At 41.1% G+C, this 19,510-nt stretch overlaps 1 protein-coding gene across 1 annotated transcript in view; it reads right to left on the bottom strand.

The window, feature by feature from the left end:
• Window positions 1-15,134, bottom strand: part of HERC3 (HECT and RLD domain containing E3 ubiquitin protein ligase 3) — a 66,029-nt gene extending 50,895 nt beyond the window's left edge. Inside the window, exons 1-2 of the mRNA XM_042467136.1 lie at window positions 15,022-15,134; window positions 840-1,109 (exon numbers count right to left, since the gene is read on the bottom strand). Of these exons, the coding sequence (XP_042323070.1) occupies window positions 840-1,065 (226 nt within the window). The 5' untranslated portion in view covers window positions 1,066-1,109; window positions 15,022-15,134. The remainder of the gene's footprint in view (window positions 1-839; window positions 1,110-15,021) is intronic.
• Window positions 15,135-19,510: the final 4,376 nt, after the last annotated feature.

Here is a 19,510-nt window from a genome sequence, read left to right on the forward strand (position 1 = left end):
CATCTGGAGACCAACAGGAACAAGTGGTCACCCTCACTGATGACTGGGACTTAACCAAAGACCTGCTATATGCCAAGCAGTTGCTGCAATGCTGATATGCAAAGAGGCTACGGATAGGTGTGATTCTCAATAGTTGATATCAATTTGCATTCCCAACTAATCATTATTAATCAAGCCTAAATCAGTGCATAGCCCCTTAATTTTCCTAATGATGCTGTGTGGTAGAACCACATGTTTTGCACATAAGAGTCTCCAACAATTCTAGTTAAAATATTTCAAGATAGATCTGTAAAATTTCTTAACCCAAAAAAAACTGAACAAATACTGCTGATCAGGTAACAAAGGGTCTAAATCAGTGGTCCCCAAACTGTGCTCTTTAAGGGGCTTTGGACTTCAGCTCCCAGAATCCCAGACTATTGGCCAACATAGCTGAGGCTTCTGGGAGAATTCCAAAATCTCTTAAAGAGCACAGTCTGGGGACCACTGGTCTAGATGGAACAAGGAAGTGTTCCATCACTACAAGGCAATTTCACCTGTTCATTGATGCTTTTTCTCAGTAGACATGGCTAAAATCCAGATGTCACTGGACTGTAAATCCCAGCATTCTGCACTGTTGCCCATACTGAGAGCAGAGGCAAATGAACCACTTTGCTACAGTAAGACAATAGTTAGAACTACCCAACTGTCAATGTCCTTGACAAAAGGAAGATGTATTTTCTGGAAACATGGGATATATATGCTCAGCCAGAACCCTTGACTGGCCATGGTCTCTATCTAGTTTACACCTGGAGAATATCAGATGTGTCAAAGATGGCTTCAGGTGCTCAGAAGTAACATACCTGGCTTGCTTCCCTCCCTTTCATGTCCTAGTTGTCCACTGGTATTCCCACCACAGGTATAGACTTCTCCGTCCTCCAGCAAGAAGACGGCATGGTTTCCACCACAAGCCACTTCTTTAACACTCCTCTCATGAATGAAACCACTGGTTCGAGGTTCCGGGATGACTGACTGGACAGTACTATCTGTCCCAGGATATCCAAAAGACCAATATCCCCAACATAACATCTTCTCTCCTTTAGGAAGACATGCAGCTTGATTTCTTTTTTTCCCTGGAGGACAAAGAAAAAAAGAGGGAATCGATTAGAATTAAAAATTTACAGACTAAACAAGAGCTATAGGAAGTAATATGAGCAAAGGCAGCAATTTCTTATCTTACAGTATTTCCATTTAGAAGGCACTTGAACTATTTGTCTCTTTTTGAGGATACAATTCATGGAAAAACCATTCTAGAAATACCCATATTTCCAAATTGCAAAGCTTGGAAGTAAGAAATTACAAGAAACACAGTTACCTGTAACAAGTTACTGTCATCTTCCTTGAAACAATGGTGTATAAAGTTACATTTCAAAGGTTATGCAATGAAGGGGAACAAAGTTACCTCACTGGTGCAACAAGTAATGTTTTCTACTTTTGCTTTTAAAAGCTAAGTTTTAAAAGGCATGTCAATATTCTAATATGCAGCACCAATACCGATGTTAATGTTGATGCTGTCAACAAGAATTGCTCTCACTGGATCAGAGCTTGGAATCACTATCATTCCCAGAATCCCCCATCCAGCACAATGATTGTAGTCCAAGGCTATAATCTGCCCCTCTATCAAGACCATCATTTCACAGCAAAGCAACAAATTTCTTAGCATTTAAGGCATTTAAGGCAGATGACCAGGAATTCTGTGCAGGCAGGTGAGTGGGCTGGTAGCAGATGTACAAACTGCTCCAGTCCTTTTCCATCAGGTTGCTTCATTTCCATACTAGCCACAGTGGGAGGCAGGTTTATTCCTCCTTGACAACACAGTAGGATATCATTTACACCATTGTTTCAAAGAAAAGGACAGTAGATTGTTATAAGTAACTGCCAGATATGTAGTTATCCAGACAGTTTGGTTTGTTGTTGTTGTTATATGTTTTTGAATAATTTCTGGTTTATGGCAACCCTAAGGTGTGCCTGAGGCTTTCTTGGCAAGATTTTTTTCAGAGGGAGGTTGCAACTGCCCTCCTCTGAGGCTGAGAGAATGTGTTTTGCCCATGGTCGATTTCCATGGCTGACTAAGGATTCAAATCCTGGTCTCCTAGCCCAACACCCAACATGAGCCAGACTGGTGTAGTGGTTTGAGTGTTGGACTATGACGCTGGGAGACCAAGGCTCAAATTCCCACTCAGCCATGGAAACCCACTGGGTGACCTTGGACAAGTCACTCTCTCTCAGCCTCAGAGGACTGCAATGGCAAATCCCATCTGAAGAAACTTGCCAAGAAAGCCCTGTGATAGTGTCACCTTAGGGTCTCCATAAGTCAGAAATGACTTGAAGGCAAACAACCACATAAAATAGGCAAGCTTTCCTGATGCAACCATAGCTGTGAAACTTCCTAATGAAGAACCAATCTCCAACAGTTAAGTTGAAAGATTAACACAAGGAAAGAGGCATCAGTTATTATCTCATCTTTCAGACAAGCATCTGTGTGAAAGTCTGACACATGCTAAAAATGAGGAGTTCTTTGGTGAGCAAACTGAGAAATGATATTTCTCAGAATATTTCTCAGATAATTTGCCCATATGTAAGTCTCATTTGACAGCTTTTAAACCAACTGAGTTAGCAATCTCTACCCAAAAACGCTAAGGGTTGAATCCTCTTGGTTAGTCCGAACTACAGCAGACTTACTGAATCAATGATTGAGTAGTGAGTCAACTTGTAGATAAATCACATTTATTCAGAGGTAACAATAGGATTTATATTATTATTATTTCTTAAAATATTTATATCCCACCTTATATTAAGAAGCCTCAGGGCAGTTTACAAATAATTTAAAACAAGTTAAACAGGTTAAAACCTGTAAGATAATTTAAATAAGCTTTAAAAGCCTTAAAGAATATGATTAAAAGTTTTTAAAACTAGAGAGAGAGAATGAGAGAGAGTGTCTTTGGTCTCAAAGTCTTTCGTGAATAACCAAGTTTTAACTTGGCATCTAAATGACATGAATGTTGGTACCAGTCAGGGAAAGAGCATTAATAATAATAATACATCCTAAATAAAGAGATGGCAATGTTGTTGTTCCAACATTCAATGTGAGTCTAAAACAGGATTGCATCCTATTCTATCCTATTAATATTAAATTCTTTCTGCAAGGTGTCTGGTGGTGTATATGTGGGTTTTCCATATTATCTTCACAACAACCAAGTCACATAATAGTTAGGCTCAAAATCACAACTAGCCTAAGGTCTCCCAGTTATAAAGTCAAAGGCTTTCATGGCCGGCATCCATAGGTTTTTTGTGGGTTTTTTCAGGCTAATTGGTGATCATTATCTGCTGGGAAAGACCCTGACCCTGGGTGGTTTCTCATTTGCATTTGCTGATTCTTCATATTGCTATTTTTCAGGACTGTTAGCCAAACTTTGTTCACTTTAAGGGTTTCTTCTTTCTAGTTGAAATTATCCAGATGTTTATGGATTTCAATGGCTTCCCTGTGCATTCTGACATGGTAGTGGTTGGCATGGTCCAGAATTTCAGTGTTTTCAAACAGTATTTTATGCCCAGGATGATTTATAACGTATTCTGCTACTGCTGGTTTTTTTGGCTGACTAAGTCTGCAATGTCTCTCGTGTTCCTTGATTCTTGTTTGCGCACTGTGTTTGGTGGTCCCAATGTAGATTGTCCATAGTTGAATGGTACCTGGTAAACTCCTGCGGCTGTGAGAGGGTCTCGCTTGTCCTTTGCTGAGCGCAGCATTTGCTGCATTTTCTTGGTTGGTTTGTAAACCATTTGGAGGTTGTGTTTCCTCACCAGTTACCCTATTCTGTCTGTTACTCCTTTGATGTATGGTAAAAAGACCTTCCCTTTGGGTGGTCGCTTGTTTTCACTCCGCTGGGTTTTTCTAGGTCTGTCAGCCCTTTTGATGTCTGAGCTGGGATAACCATTAGCCTGTAGAGCCCAATCTAGGTGCTTCAATTCATCTTCCAAGAAGTGGAGTTCACAGATCCAACACTTTAAGGCTCCTCTATCGAACAGATCCAAATCCCTTTGTTTTGTTTTTTCTTCTCTCAAAACTGTCTCAGTCTATAGCTGTTCCCCTTGGACAGCATCCAAAGGAAAGGATGCTGTTTGAGACCAAATGTTATTTTGGTTCCTCTCCTCCTAAAACTGTTCTGTGCAGACAGCAGAACTTGGAAAATATACCTTTGGGGGACAAGAACTCTGAATCATTCAGCCAACATGGTCATCGGTCATGTACTTTCCAAGCATGTCTGGGAGACATGATCCAAAAAAATGATTTTCTCATGCTCTGACAGTGACAAATCCATTGAGTCAGTGTAAAACAGTTATTGCACAAATTTGCTTCTTTCACCCTTCCCAATTCCCACTCTATTCCTGTGAGTTCATGTTCCCTTAGATTCAAACTGTTACTGTATGTATTCCAGTCATTTCTGACTTATGAAGACCCTATTACAGGGTTTTCTGGGGCTGAGAGTGTGCAGTTCACTCAAGATCACCCAGTGGGTTTCCATGGCTGAGCCAGGAATCGAACTCTGGTCTCCTACTCCAACACTCAAACCACTACAGCACACTGGCCTTCTTATACCATTACTTTGAACTGTAAACTGCTTTGAGTAATTTGGGAAAAGGGTGGTGAATAAATGCAGCAACTAAGGACAAACAACCAAGCACAAAATAGCTGTCGAGTATACAGAGCTGGTAACTAGGAAAGATGCAGAACCCAGAACCCAACTGAAAGCTCTCTGAAATGAAAAGCCAACTACTAAACATATACACATCTGTACTGAAACCTGTCAGTTGAGAGAACGTTGCTGCAGACATGCTGATGTGCTTTTATTTACTATCCCAGTCTGGCATCAATCCAAGCTAGGAGGAAAAAAGAATGGCTAGATCCTCCAAAATCAGCAAGTGTTGCAATCTCACCTGCTTACAGCACAGACAGACTGCGCCTGCTTACTCATGCAGAATTCTTTTTTTTTCCTTTTTGGAATGGTGTTCACTTTTCTTGTAGGACTACCACATTACAAATCCACATTCTATCCTTCTACAGGGGACATTACTAATAATATTCTATGCTCTGTTCCCATTTTAGTGCTACTGCTGCTGAAGCAAATTGTCACCTGCCCGTTGAAGAAAATGGTTGGCCATTTCTGTCTAATATCACACACCTCCTGTTGTCCCCTTTCCCATATCAGCAGTCAAATGTTCTATACGTACTGTGTTAGGGTGAAGGTAAACAGGCAATGAGAAGCTTCATTGCTGATTCTCTACCTAATAGGCTAACCTCTGAGGAAGCAGCTATCTGCCAGTGTATCTTGTAAACATATTTTATTATTGCATGGGGGAGGAGGTTTCAAAAAATACTGAAGAACAGTCAGTACATGACATAACTCAGCCGTTCATTTCTGGACCCTATTGAGCTTATACAGTACTTTCATTCAGAACCCATGCCAACTTAATTATGTACCCAAATTTCAATTTTGGAAAGAAGGTGTGATATAAACCACATAAAATAAACAAACAGAATACAAATCACCTTGTTATATCTCCAGTTCTATATGAAATGCCACATGTTGCCAGAACAATACAAAGCTCAATCTATGCAAAACATTTTCTTAAATGCTATCTGCCATCTGACAGAATAGCCAACGTAGGAAATGAAAACATGAGTATTTTTGTTCATTAGCCATTAATGCTAGAACAGATTTGTTTCTGTTGACAGCACCTCTGTTATGTAATTTACTGCTTGTTCCTTCCACAACAACCTCTCCTTGGAAAGCACTTCTTGTCCTCAGGGCTCATGCGTTATCCCACTTCAGTGTATGAAATAAAATAAGATGAAAGCCCATCACATCAACTCAAAGCCAGTTGGCTCAATGTGCGTGAAGTTACATACCCAGGAAATTTGGAAGGGGTAAATGTGGAGTAGGGAAAAGACAGTTCCTGGAACCAAACCTTGGGCTTATATGTTGAGTGCTCACTCCTATTCTGAGCATCATCCAAAATTTTTGTTCCTCTACAAATAGGTTGTGTGCATTAACAATAGGTTTAGTATTTACTTTATTTATATTCCAACTTTCTCCAGTATGGGACCACAAGAAGTAGATTGGAAACGTCAGCTTCCATTTACAGTATAATTGTAGCTTGCTGTTTCATCTGCACCAGAACGACTGCAACTAGTTTTAAACAAGGGTGGGAAAAATTGTGCCCCTCCTAATATTGTTAGACTACAACTCCCATCTTCCCTCAATAATGGCTATGCTGACTAGCTCTGATGGGAGCTGTAGTCTATCACTGTTTTAGAGGACTACACTTGTTTGCCACTGGTTTCAATTATGATTTATCTGAACAAGGCAGGACCAGAAAACAGAACAATGTTTTGATTTGTCCAAGGGACATGTATACATATAGATCAGAGGAGGTATACTGTAGTCTATGAAAGCTCATGCTGCCAATTCCTTTCTTTCAGTTAGTCTCAAAGGTGCTACAAGATCTCTCTACTTACTGATTCTACAGACTAACATGGCTATATCTTTGAATTCTATCACACAGTGATTTGTCATGAGGAAAGTGCATGTATGTTCCCCACAGAGAGCAAAAGGAGGGGAGGGCAGGCCACATGGGTTAGCCCCAATCTTCATGTGCAACCTCTTTAAACCCAGAGCCTGGAAAAGTTACTTTTTTGGAATGACAACTTCCAGAATCCCAGCCAACATGGTCATGCTAGTTGTGGAATTTTGAGAGTAGTAGTCCTAAAAAGTACCTTTTCCATCTCTGTCCACTCAGAATCCTGTTTCACACAATGGAGAAAGGACTATAGGAGGCCAACAAGCATTACTCACACAATTTTCAGTAACACAACAATGGTATTCAATGCCAATCAAGCTGGGAAACTTCAAAGTTGTAACTTTTGTTCACTATACCTAGAAAAAAAATATAGCTATCAAATGCATCTCTGCCACCATGCTGAGTCTCTTTGCTAGATGTGCAGCTATCAAAGCCCAGGATAGCAGATCTTGTTCTCTCCCCTATTCTGTCTCTCCTATATATGCAAGTGGGAGAAGACATCAATATATCATAGCAAATTGTACTGTGGATCCAATTAGGCTACCGTATTCCCTATTTTACTTGAAAAGTTCTTTAAAAAGCTATTTTGCAAGTGCAGATGGTTCATTAAAGACAACATAAATAACTCGAGGCCATTTAATGCCACAGTCTATGGTTAAGAGAGAATAAATTGGTTCTTTCAGACACCAGTTCCCCAGCAACTGGAATGCTGTTTTAGCCCATGAACAATATACAGTTCAACAGAAGGGATACTAAGCAAAGGACAAGAGTCTTTAATTTATAAATGTCATTTTCACATCCCAATATAAAGGTCAATAATTAACACAAAAGATGCAAAAATGAACAATAGGTGAGGGGAATCAAGGAGGGAACAAATTATCATTTCAGACAGTAAGTTCAATACCTGCTATTCTTATAAACATTTCACATTGTACTATCAATCTACAGGAGTGGAAGACAGATGGAAGAAGAAGTGCAGATTAGCAGCATAGCACATGGATACCAAATACCATCACACATGGATACCCCGTGGATACCAAAATCCGCGGATGCTCAAGTCCCATTATATACAGTGGCATAATAAAATGGTGTCCCTTGTATAAAGTAACAAAATCAAGGTTTGCTTTTTGGATTTTTTTGGGGGGAGGAATATTTTCAAGCCATGGGCCGTTGAAACCATATACTGTATGCAAAATGTGTGGATGAAGATGATGATCCCAAGTTTCCCAATCCCATCAAAGATAGACCTTTCACCACATATATTTCTTTCTTCTCTTAATAGGTCACTTAGCCTGAATTTTTAACATTATCATTTAACATCTGTATAGTCAAGTACAAAGTACAGTACTTCCCATGTAGTTGCAGCAGAGCTTAACTGCTCAAAATACTTTTTTTGTGGGTTTTTCGGGCTATGTGGCCATGTTCTAGAAAATTTTCTTCCTGACGTTTCGCCTTCGACTTCACATAGCTCAAAATATGTTATTTGCAGTTAAGTCTTCTTTTACATTTAATTCCTTTATTTGCAATAACCAAGAAATAACTTAGTCAAGACAATAACTAAATCATTTCCAACTGCAATCTAATACAATATATCTTCACTTATTTTGCAGTGCAATACTAACATGTTTGAAAACCAGCATTGTGTAGTGGTTTGAGCGTTGGACTACAACTCTGGAGACCAGGGTTCAAATCCCCGCTCAGCCACTGGGCGACTTTGGTTAAGTTGCATTCTCTCAGCCTCAGAGGAAGGCAAGCCCTCTGAACAATTCTTACCAAGAGAACACCATGATAGGTTCATCTTAGAATCACCATTAAATTGGAAATGACTTCAAAGCACACAACAAACTATGATAACTCTTTCAGTTGCTTTTATAGTTACAAAGATTGTGTGCCTTCCCTCCTTAAATGTGTTTTACGTTCTTTGTTCTTGTGTGCCTTCAAGTCATTTCTAACTTACAGCAATCCTATGGTGAACCTATCACAGGATTTTCTTGGCAGGTTTCTTCAGAGGGGGTTTGCTCCTTCTCTTGCTCCAGTGACCCTCACATGTATATTTAGTGAGGACTTGAAAGAGACCTTCTTGCTGTCTGCTCTCAGGCTGTGGAATGTCCTTCCAAAATAGGTTATGGTCAAAAACACACTGCAGAAATAATCCAGTTTGAAACTGCTTTAACCGCCCTGGTTCAGTGCTAGGGAATCCTGGGAACTGCAGTTTATTGTGGCACCAGAGCTCTTTGACAGAGAAGGCTCTGTCTCATAAAACTACAGTTTCCAGCATTCCCTAGCAGGGCAGTTAAAGTGTTTTTGAACTTGATTATTTCTACAGTGTGTTTTGGACAGATGATGCCCCCTTCCTGGATTTGGCTGCCAAGAAAACAGTTCTAATGGGGGCTCTAGACCTAACCCCTATCTGCTTTGATGTTTTTTTCTTTTCTTTCTTATTTTTATATGATTTTTATTAGTTTTTAGCACAAACAACCTAATTTGCAATCAAAGTAATATGCATGCAATCAAAGATAAGTAAACAGAAAGAAGAAAAAGAGCAGAAGAAAAAAGAAAAGGAAAAAGAGGAATACAGCTAATATACAGTAGGGCTCTGATCCCCAAATCCTGACTGTAATGAAGGGAAAGTTCTACCATTACAGACTCAACTAAATAATCCCATTAAAATTTCTTAGAGTCAGATTATTATTGTTAGATTTCTTACTACACAATGTCCATGAACAGTTTTTAAATTGTTTTCAATGTTGCAACACTCTGGAATCCAGTATTACAGTTTATGTACTATAGAATCATAGAGTTTGAAGAGACTACAAGGGCCATCCAGTCCAACCCGCTGCCAGGCAGGAAATCTCAATCAAAGCATCCCTGACAGATGGCCAACCAGCTTCTGTTTAAAGACCCCGGAGATTCCACTACACTCCGAGGGAGTGTTCTCCACTCTCGAACAGTCCTTACTGTCTCTTTTCCTGTAGCTTGCATCCATTGCTCTGGGTCCTAGTCTCTGGAGCAGCAGAAAACAAGCTAGATCCCTTTTCAATATGGCACCCCTTCAAATTTTTAAACAGGGCTATCATATCACCTCTTAACCTTCTCTTCAAAGGGCATAGTTTCCAGACTATATTGTAACTATAGCAGTATCTATCAAGTTCTGGGGGTAGGGGTAATGTTTTACTATTTATCATTAAACTAGCATTTCTAGAGTGGTCCCCACAGAAACTGTATCATGTAAATCTGGGTTGTTAATCCCTATATTACAGAAGGAGACGGAAAAGGGAGGAAAGCAATTCAGCAGAGAACAGGGGGAGAAAAAAAAGGTCTAAGACTATCTACTGCAGTCACTTCCAAACTTTGGTTTCCAGATGTTTTGAATATCAGCTCCCTGAATTCTTGAATGTTGGTTAAGTTCCCTGGGGCTTCTGGGAACTGAAGTCCAAAACACCTGGATGTCTAAATTTTGGGAATCATTGACCTAGGGCATTATTAGCAAATAAAGAAGATATGAAAGCATAGCTTTGCAGCTATTTCTCAGACACTGTGTTCTACTTCTGCAAGCATGTCCTGTACAATTGTATGCGTCAGCTGAGGTTAACTCTCCAATTGTACAAGAATCCCAAACATGGATTCCTAGATATGGAACTACAACTCCCCAAAGCCCCTGCTAGCATGAATGGTGGGGATATGAAGTTGGATTTCACGATGTTGGACTACAACTCCCAGAAAACATGTCCTTTTAACACAGAATCATAGCAGTGGAAAAGACCACAAGGACCATCCAGTCTAACCCCCTGCTGTGCAGAAATACAGAATCAAAGTACAACTCAGAAATGGCCATCCAGCCTTTGTTTAAAAACCTCTGGGGAGTGCGTTCCACTGTCGAATATCTCTCACCATCAGAAAGTTCTTCCTAATGTTGAGGTGGAATCTCTTTTACTGTAGCTTGAATCCATTGCTCCATTTCCTAATCTCCGAAGCAGCAGAAAACGAGCTTGCTCTATCCTCAACATGACATCACTTCAAAACATGTGGCCTGGGGTTTCTGGGAGTTGTAGTCTAAGAACAATCTGAAGATCCAAATTTTGGAACCCCTCATCTATGCAAACAGGAACACAGTGCCATGGATGGGAATAAAAAAAACTTTTAGGTTCTTCTGGATCTGCCTCCTAAACAGATTCTCTAATCTGCACAAAATCTGACAAGCTTCCACTGGGTTTTGCTACCGAGCTCCTATTCCTGAGTCCCCACAGCTGACTGCACAGAAGGGAGAGGTCAGGAAGGATGAGGCAGCGCATGCAAGCAGCACACGCCAGCAGGAGCACGTACACCCACCAGGCACAGCCACGCACATAGAAACACACTCCTCCTCCTGCACAACTCCTGAGCCCAGGGAAGCAGCATGTGCATATGGGAACACGTGGCTCTTCCCCCCTCTCTGACTTTAGCAAGTATTATTCTTATTATTTTTAGCCAGCCTGCCAGACAAGCATTGGATGCCTTCTGCTTTGCTGCAGCATCCCTCAGAGCCAGCCTGGCCGGAGCGTAAGACATGCCACACTTTCAGGGGAGAGGGAAATGTCTATCATGACAGTCCTCCAAAAGTGGGTTTAAACATTCAATCCAATCCTTTAAATAATCAAATCCTCGTTGTTATTATTATTGTTGCTATAGTTGTGTGCCTTCAAGTGTTTTCTGATTTATGGCGACCCCAAGGCAAACCTACCATGGGGGTTTCGTGGCGAGGTTTGTTCAGAGAAGCTTTGCCATAGCCAGCCCCTGAGCTTGAGAGAGTGTGACTTGCCCAAGGTCACCCAATGGGTTTCAAGGCCGAGTGGTGAATCAAATCTTCGACTCCAGTGTTGTAGTCCAACATTCTGACACAGGCTCCTAGTTTTGCAATACACTCAATTAATTGAGAAAGACAACCCATTTAGTTAATTCAGTACTGACCAAGTAACCTGCAATTCAGTTTGATTGCCAGAGCCAGATGCTCTAGCGCTCCTCTCCTCCCTTCCCTTAACTCAATACGTAATCACATTCATTTTCAAAACTATTACTATTACTGTACACTATAATCACAACTTCTGTCATCATGAACATTGATAATACTGCATCTGAGAAAGTTGGCTCAAGTCTACGCAAGCTCAGGCTACCAATAGCTTTCTTTCTTTCAGTTAGTCTCAAAGGTGCAACAAGATCCCTTTGCAGACTGATGAATAATCAAGATTATGGTATTGTTCTTTCCAGCCGATAGAAGGGAAGCTGAACTCCAGGTCTGAATCTGGAGAAATGTTTTGCAAAAAAAATTACAACCTCCCTATTTTTTTTTATTCCTTTTTGCATGCTCAAAAGCAAATGTGGTAGGAATGAGATCATCAGGAACTACTGGAAATTGGCTGGAGGGAAGGTAGAAGGGAAGATACCTCCTTGGTTCCTACAGCCAAGCACATAAGTGGGAAGGTGAAGCAAAATCATAGCACCGGCGTCACCATGGCTGCTTCTTTCTAAGTGCGGTTTTGGAATGAAACACATCACCAGCGCATCCCCACCCCACCACCACACACTCCGCCTTGGATCTGCCTATACAGAAAAGGACCCCTGACCCTCCTCACGGATCAACATGCGCCCAGCCACCCCTGCTTTTCCAAGCACAAACGATTGCACTGCCTCCAGGCCAACTTTCTTGGCACGAGCTTGCAGGCAGCAGGAATGAAATAGCAATTTGTCTCCCATTCAAAGGAACACATCTTTTTGCTCCTCCATCACTGCATTTTAAAAAAGAAGAAGAAATACTTTCCTGCATTTTCAAGATTTCCTTTTGAAGCCTGAGGACAGGCTTTGCTTTTCAAGAAGCTCCGATTCCTCTATAAGCTTCTCCTGCGCAAGGCCCATCTTAAGCATGATGAAGAACCTCCATTTCAAAAACTAGGACTTGCTCAGGAGAACATCTCTATAAGGAGCACCTTCAAGGGACACTCTTTAAGGCACATCTCCAAATGCAATGAGGACCAGGGAAAAAGGAGACTAGGGGAAAACCCTTATGCCACCCATCGAAAAAACATCCTCCATAATCACAAACTGGGTGGCTGGTACTTTTCACTGTGTGAATGCAACTGCGTGTGTGCCTTCAAGTCACCTGTCCACTTATGCCGACCCTATACATTTCAGGGATGCTTATTATTTATACTATTATTATTATTTATGTTATTATGAATTTCATAGGGCTTTCTTAGGCAAGGAATACCCAGAGGTGGTTTTGCCAGTTCCTTCCTCAGAAATATTAACTACAGCCAGGGTGACCAGATGTCCTCCTTTTTCCAGGACACAACCTACATTTCAAACTTCAGGCCAGGAGGAATTTGAAAACATCCCCCATCTTGAGCATGACTAAGAAGCATGAATTTGTATTTATGTGAGTATTTTTGGTTCTTATTTTGTAATGCCTTCCACCCATCTTATCCTGCATTTTGTAGTGCCTTGTCCTCCTTTGTGGTTCGGACATCTGGTCATCTTGGTCCAGGAGGAAGTCCAAAATGTCCCCCACGTTGAGCATGACTAAGAATCATGAATATTTATGTGAGTGCTTTTAGCTTTTATTTTGCAACAGCCCACATTTTTCCTGCTTTTTGTGGTGCCTTGCCCACCTTTGCGGCTAAGCACACCTGCTTGCCCTGCCAGCAGCACCTGGTATTGGTGCACGGTCTCCCATCCAAGCACTATCCAGAGCTGACCCTCCTTAGCTTGCAATATCAGACAGGTGCCTCTTGGGTATTCAGAGCATCAAAGATGGAGAGGGATGGAGCTTTTGAGTAGTTTGCATCCCCTCTACTTTTCAGAATTTCATAGCACACAATCCTATAAGTTTACTCCAGAGTAAACCCTCCATGGGTGATCAACTAGGAGTTGCTTTGAAAAGGATCAGAGAAAACTAGAGCCCACTCACACTGCAGAAATAATCCAGTTTAACACTGGTGTAATTGCCATGGTTCAACGCTGTGGAATTCTGGGAACCGTAATTTGTTGTGGCACCAGAGCAAAGCTCTGGTGCCACAACAAACTACAATTCCCAGAATTCCACAGCATTGAACCATGGCAATTAAACCAGTGTTAAACTGGATTATTTCTGCAGTGTGGATGCAGCCCCAATCTCCAGTGCCATAAAGACAGAGAGACAAAATAAGCCCAACCAATCCCCCCCAACACACACTTCTTGTTTTACTTGTCATTGTAGGAGTCCTCTAATCCTCCAAAACACACACACATTCAGCAAGGGAGAAGAAGCTGCATCCACACACATACACAACAAGTCCTCCAAAACACACACAACACAGAGAGCAAGTAGGGGAAAGCTACAACCGCACACAAATATAATAAATTATTAAAGAACACACACATAGCCAGAGCAAGTGGGGAGAAGCCACAACCACACACACAAACGTCTCCAAAGGTGCTTCTGCACTGTAGAAATAATGCAGTTTGACACCACTTCAACTGCCAGGGCTCCATCCTACAGAATCCTGGGATTTGTAGTTTCCTGCGCCACCAGCACCTTTTGGTAGAACAGGCTAAAGACCTTGTAGAACCACAAATCCCAGTGTCCCATAGGATGGGGCATTTAACAGCGTGTGTGTGTGTGTGGTGTCAAACTGCATCACTACAGTGTAGATGCACCCCAAAACAATAACAGAGAGAGAGAGAGCGCAAGTGGGAAGACTACCACCACACACACAGATGAAATCCTCCCAAACACACACACACACACAGCAAGTGAACAGCTACAGCCACCTCCACAAATGTACAATTCTAAACACACACATACATCAAGTAGGAAGAACCTACGCACAATTCTAAACAGAGACACACAAAAGCTCCCAAATCACACACACACACCCAGAGCAGGTAAGAAGAAGCTACAACCATACACAAAGTGGGGAAAAGCTACAACTACACACACACACACAAGAAATGCTCCAAAATCACAGATACAGTGGGAAGAAGCTACAACCACACACCCACAAGAAAAGCTCCAAAACACACACACCACACACACACAAAGTAGGAAGAAGCTACAACCACACACCCACAACGCTCAAAAACCACATACACACACAAAGCATGAAGAAGCTATAATTGCAAACACACATACACACACAAATTCTCCAAAACCACACACACACACACACACACAAGAAATGCTCCAAAACACACGCACACAGCCAAGTAGGAAGGAGCCACAACGCCCTCATACAACCACACAACAACAACAACAGGAAGAGGGCTGCCAGTGCTAATCCTGCTGGGGCTCCCTCCACCCGCAGACCCTCAAAATGGCTCCTTCCCTCTCCACCAGCCTGCAATGCAAGGCAGAGCAAAGCAGCCCCTCTCTCCCTCCTGAAGGCCGCCCCTTACCTGCTCCTGAGGCTGCAGCGAGAGCTCCAAGCGCGGAAGGCCCTCTCCTCTCAGCCGCCTGACCATAAGAAGGGAGCTTCCCGAATCCCTCCAGCGAGGAAGCCCTGGCAGAAGGAGGCGGGACGCTTGCCTGCGCCTTGTCCAATGGGAGGCCGCCAAGGTCCTCCAATGAGCCAATCAGCGCTGCCTAAGGGCGACCAGAGGGAGGAAAGGGGCGGGGCTACACTGCCTGGGTGTTAACCCTAAAGGCACTGGTTGCAAAAATAATCCAGGGTTAAATGATGATGATGATGATGATCTAAGCTTAGTCTATTATTATTATTATTATTATTATTATTATTATTATTATTATTATTATTGACTAAGCATAGATAATCATCATCATCATCTCACCCTGGATTATTCCATGTTTAGGTTATTATCTATGCTTAGGCAATTATTATTATTATTATTGCCTAAGCATAGATAATAACCTAAACATGGAATATTTTTCATATTTTCATATTAATAATAACAATGACAATAATAATAATACTTATTATTACTATTAATATGAAAATATTATGAAAAAATATTCCATGTATAGGTTATTATTATTATTATTATTATTATTATTATTATTATTATTATTATTACCATGCTTAGGTAATTATGATGATGATGATCATGATGATAATGATGAAGAAAAATGCAGGGTTAGGTGTTTGTTGTTAATATTTTTATTATTATTATGAAAAATAATACATGATTAGATAACAACAATGACAATATAATCTAGGGTTAGGTTATTATTAATAATATTACTGTTATTAAACATAATCCAGGTTTACATAAAAATATTAATAATAATATGATGATGATCATGATCATGAAGAAAAAATAATCCATGTTTAGGTAATAATAATTATTATTATTACAAAGAAAAATACAGGGTTAGGTTATTATTATTATTATTATTATTATTATTAAGAAACAATAATCCAGGGTTAGGTTGTTGTTATTATTGTTGTCATTAAAAAATAGTCAAGGGTTAGGTTATTATTATTATTATTATTATTATTAAATATAATCCAGGGTTAAATTGTTGTTATGAAAAGTAATCCAGAGTTAAATTGTTAACATCATCATTATTATTATTAAATGAATGAGAATGAAGTTTGTCGTTAAAAGCTAAAAGCCGTCATAATATATTATTAAATATAATCCAGGGTTAGGTTATTATTATGGCTGCATCCGAACTGCAGAAATAATCCAGTGTGATACCATTTAAACTGCCATGATTCAGTGCACATGGGATCCTGGGATTGGTAGTTTGTTGAATCTCTCTGACAGAGAAGGCTAAATGTCCCACAAAACTACAATTCCTAGAATTTCCTAGCATTGAGCCAGGGCAGTTAAAAGCGGTCTCAATCTGGATTATTTCTGCAGTGTGTTTTGTACCTATGGCTCTCTGTAATGATTTTGCTGGAAATCAGTATTTTATGGCAATTCATATATTGGAGCCAGTGTGGTTGTAGTGGCTTCTGCGCTGGACTATGATTTTGGAGACCCAGCGTGTGTTTTCTTCCTCATTAATAACTTCTGTTTTTAAACTGTTTTTAGCTTTAGACAAGTGTGCAGAACTCCTTATAGGAGAAACACATAATGAGACAAAATGAAATAAGAGTAACATTTACATTATCTTTGGTGCAGTTCCAAATTCCAGAACTGTTGTGCAAAAAGAGCCATAACATAAACAATAAGATACGCATTTACATATGTGTTAACCTAAAAGTAACCAATTTTAACTGCTATGGCTCAATGCTATGGAGTTCTGGGAACAGTAGTTTCCTGTGGCACCAGAGCTCTCTTAACAGAGAAGGCTAAATGTCTGATAAAATTACAAAATACAGAATTCTATCGCATTGAGCCATGGCGGTTAAAGTGGTGTCAAACTGGATTATTTCTGCAGTGCGGATGCATCCAGTGTTTTAGCTCGCCAGAAGTATAGCCTTTGATGGGCCTTTTCCTTGCTCCCAGCACTCCAGAACTGGAGGAAAAGAGTTCAAAAATAGCACCAGAGCAACAAGATTCAACTTGACAACCAGTGAGATAATCAGAGTTGGAAAAACACCCTCTAGATACCCAGAAAGAGTTGAAGGCAAGCACTCTTGAATTTACCAGAGGTGAATGCCAGTTAGCAAGCGCCAGGCGTGACTCACAACAAGCGCACAGAGTCATATGGATATATGAGAGTGTTACTCCCTGAACCAGAAGAGGCACTTACAGTAAGCCACATGAATTTCTCCTGGGGGGAAAAAAGGAAAGTCTCCATTGTGTATGACCATTGCTGATCAGATGCAGAACAGTCTGGACCTTCTTTCCCATCATGAAGCACTGGGAAGAGAAGTTGTTGTTGCGCCTTCAAGACCTTTTTTTACTTATGGTGACCATTATTATTATTATTATTATTATTATTATTATTATTATTAGCCAGCCTGCCAGACAAGCATCGGATGCCTTCCGCTTTGCTGCAGCATTTCTTAGAGCCAGCCTGGCCAAAGCAGAAGACATGCCACACTTTCAGGACAGAGGGAAATGTCTGTCATGACAATCTTCCAAAGATGGAGTTAAACATTCAATCCAACCCTTTTAGAAATCCTCATTATTATTACTGTTGTGCCTTCAGGTCTTTTCCAACTTACAGCAACCCTAAAGGAAACCTATCATGGGTTTGCCATTGCCTTGCCCTGAGGCTGAGAGAGTGTGACTGCCCCAGGTCACCCAATGGCCAAGAAAACCATTGGGTGACCTTGGGAAATCCAATGGGTGACCCCTCAGCCTCAGGGGAAGGCATTGGCAAACCTCCTCTGAACAAATCTTGCCATAAACGCCCCATGAAAGGGTTGCCTTAGAGTTGCTGTAAGTTGGCAACAGGTTGAAGGCACACAACACACACGACAGTGTTGTCATAAGTCAGAAATGACATGAGGGCACACAACAACTGCTTACATGCCAATGTTTACACCTGCCAGATTTCAGGGCCTGGCCTGATTCTGGGTGAGGGTGAGGAACAGCACAACTTTGAAAGTGTGTGTCTGTGTGTGTGTATTAGAGTTGGATTTCTGTTCCTGCTGTTGTTGTAGTTCTTTAAATAGCACACTTTACACAACGGCAGTTCATGCTTAATGTTTTATGCTTGCTAGCATCATCAGGGGGCTTGTGTACCATCCTTCTAATAGCACCGGCCCCAATTCCTGTGACATCTCAAGACAAGAGACTGTCTTTAGATCTCAGGTTTGAGCCCTGAAACCTCATGGTTTGGGATGGCCCTAACCAGGCAACCCTGTTTCACATCTGTGAATGGGAACATGTTTGTAGCATCTGAAAGATGACCACACACACATTATTACACAAAGCTGAAAGCTCTACTTTGCCCACAGTTATGTTGCATTGGTTTCTTCCATTCATGAGAAAAGAGGAATATAAGTAAGTAATAAAATACTCTGAAGCAGCTTCATCCTGGAGAGAAGTGACCAGGGGGGTCCCACAGGGGTCTGTCCTAGGCCCAGTGCTATTCAACATCTTTATCAATGACTTGGATGACAGAATTGGGGGCATATTTATGAAATTTGCAGATGATACCAAATTAGGTGGAGTAGCTAACACCCCAGAGGACAAGATCAAAATTCAAAATGACCTGAACAGACTAGGGCCAAAAATGAACTTCAACAGGGAGAAATGTAAGGTACTGCACTTCAGGTGGAAAAATGAAATGCATTGATATAGGATGGGAGATACCTGGCTGAATGAAACTACATGTGAAAGGGATCTAGGACTCCAAGTAGACCACAAGTTGAACATGAGCCAACAGTGCGATGCGGCAGCTAAAAAGACCAATGCAATTTTAGTCTGTATCAATAGAAGTACAGTGTCTAGATCAAGGGAAGTAATAGGGCCACTGTATTCTGCTTTGGTCAGGCTCCACAATTCTGGGCCCCACAATTGAAAAAGGAAATTGAGAAACTGGAGTGTGTCCAAAGGAGGGCAACTAAAATGGTGAAGCGTCTGGAAACCATGCGTTATGGGGAACGACTTAGGGAGCTGGGGATGGTTAGCCTGGCGAGGAGAAGGTTAAGAGGTGATATGACATTTCCCTCTCTCCTGTTTAAATATTTAAAGGGATGTCATATTGATGATGGAGCAAACTTGGTTTCTGCTGCTCCAGAGACTAGGACCCAGAGCAATGGATGCAAGCTACAGGAAAAGAGATTCCACCTCAACATTAGGAGGAACTTCCTGACAGTAAGGGCTGTTCGAAAGTGGAACACACTCTTTCCTTGGAGTGGAGTCCCCTTCCTTGGAGGTCTTTAAGCAGAGGCTTGATGGCCATCTGTCGGGGATGCTTTGATTGAGATTTCCTGCATGGCAGGGGTTGGACTGGATGGCCCTTGTGGTCTCTTCCACCTCTATGATTCTATGATTATGCATTTAAATGGACAAATCTGGA

Source organism: Sceloporus undulatus, chromosome 5, assembly GCF_019175285.1.
Source record: "Sceloporus undulatus isolate JIND9_A2432 ecotype Alabama chromosome 5, SceUnd_v1.1, whole genome shotgun sequence".
In the NCBI taxonomy this organism is placed as follows: Eukaryota; Metazoa; Chordata; class Lepidosauria; order Squamata; family Phrynosomatidae; genus Sceloporus; species Sceloporus undulatus.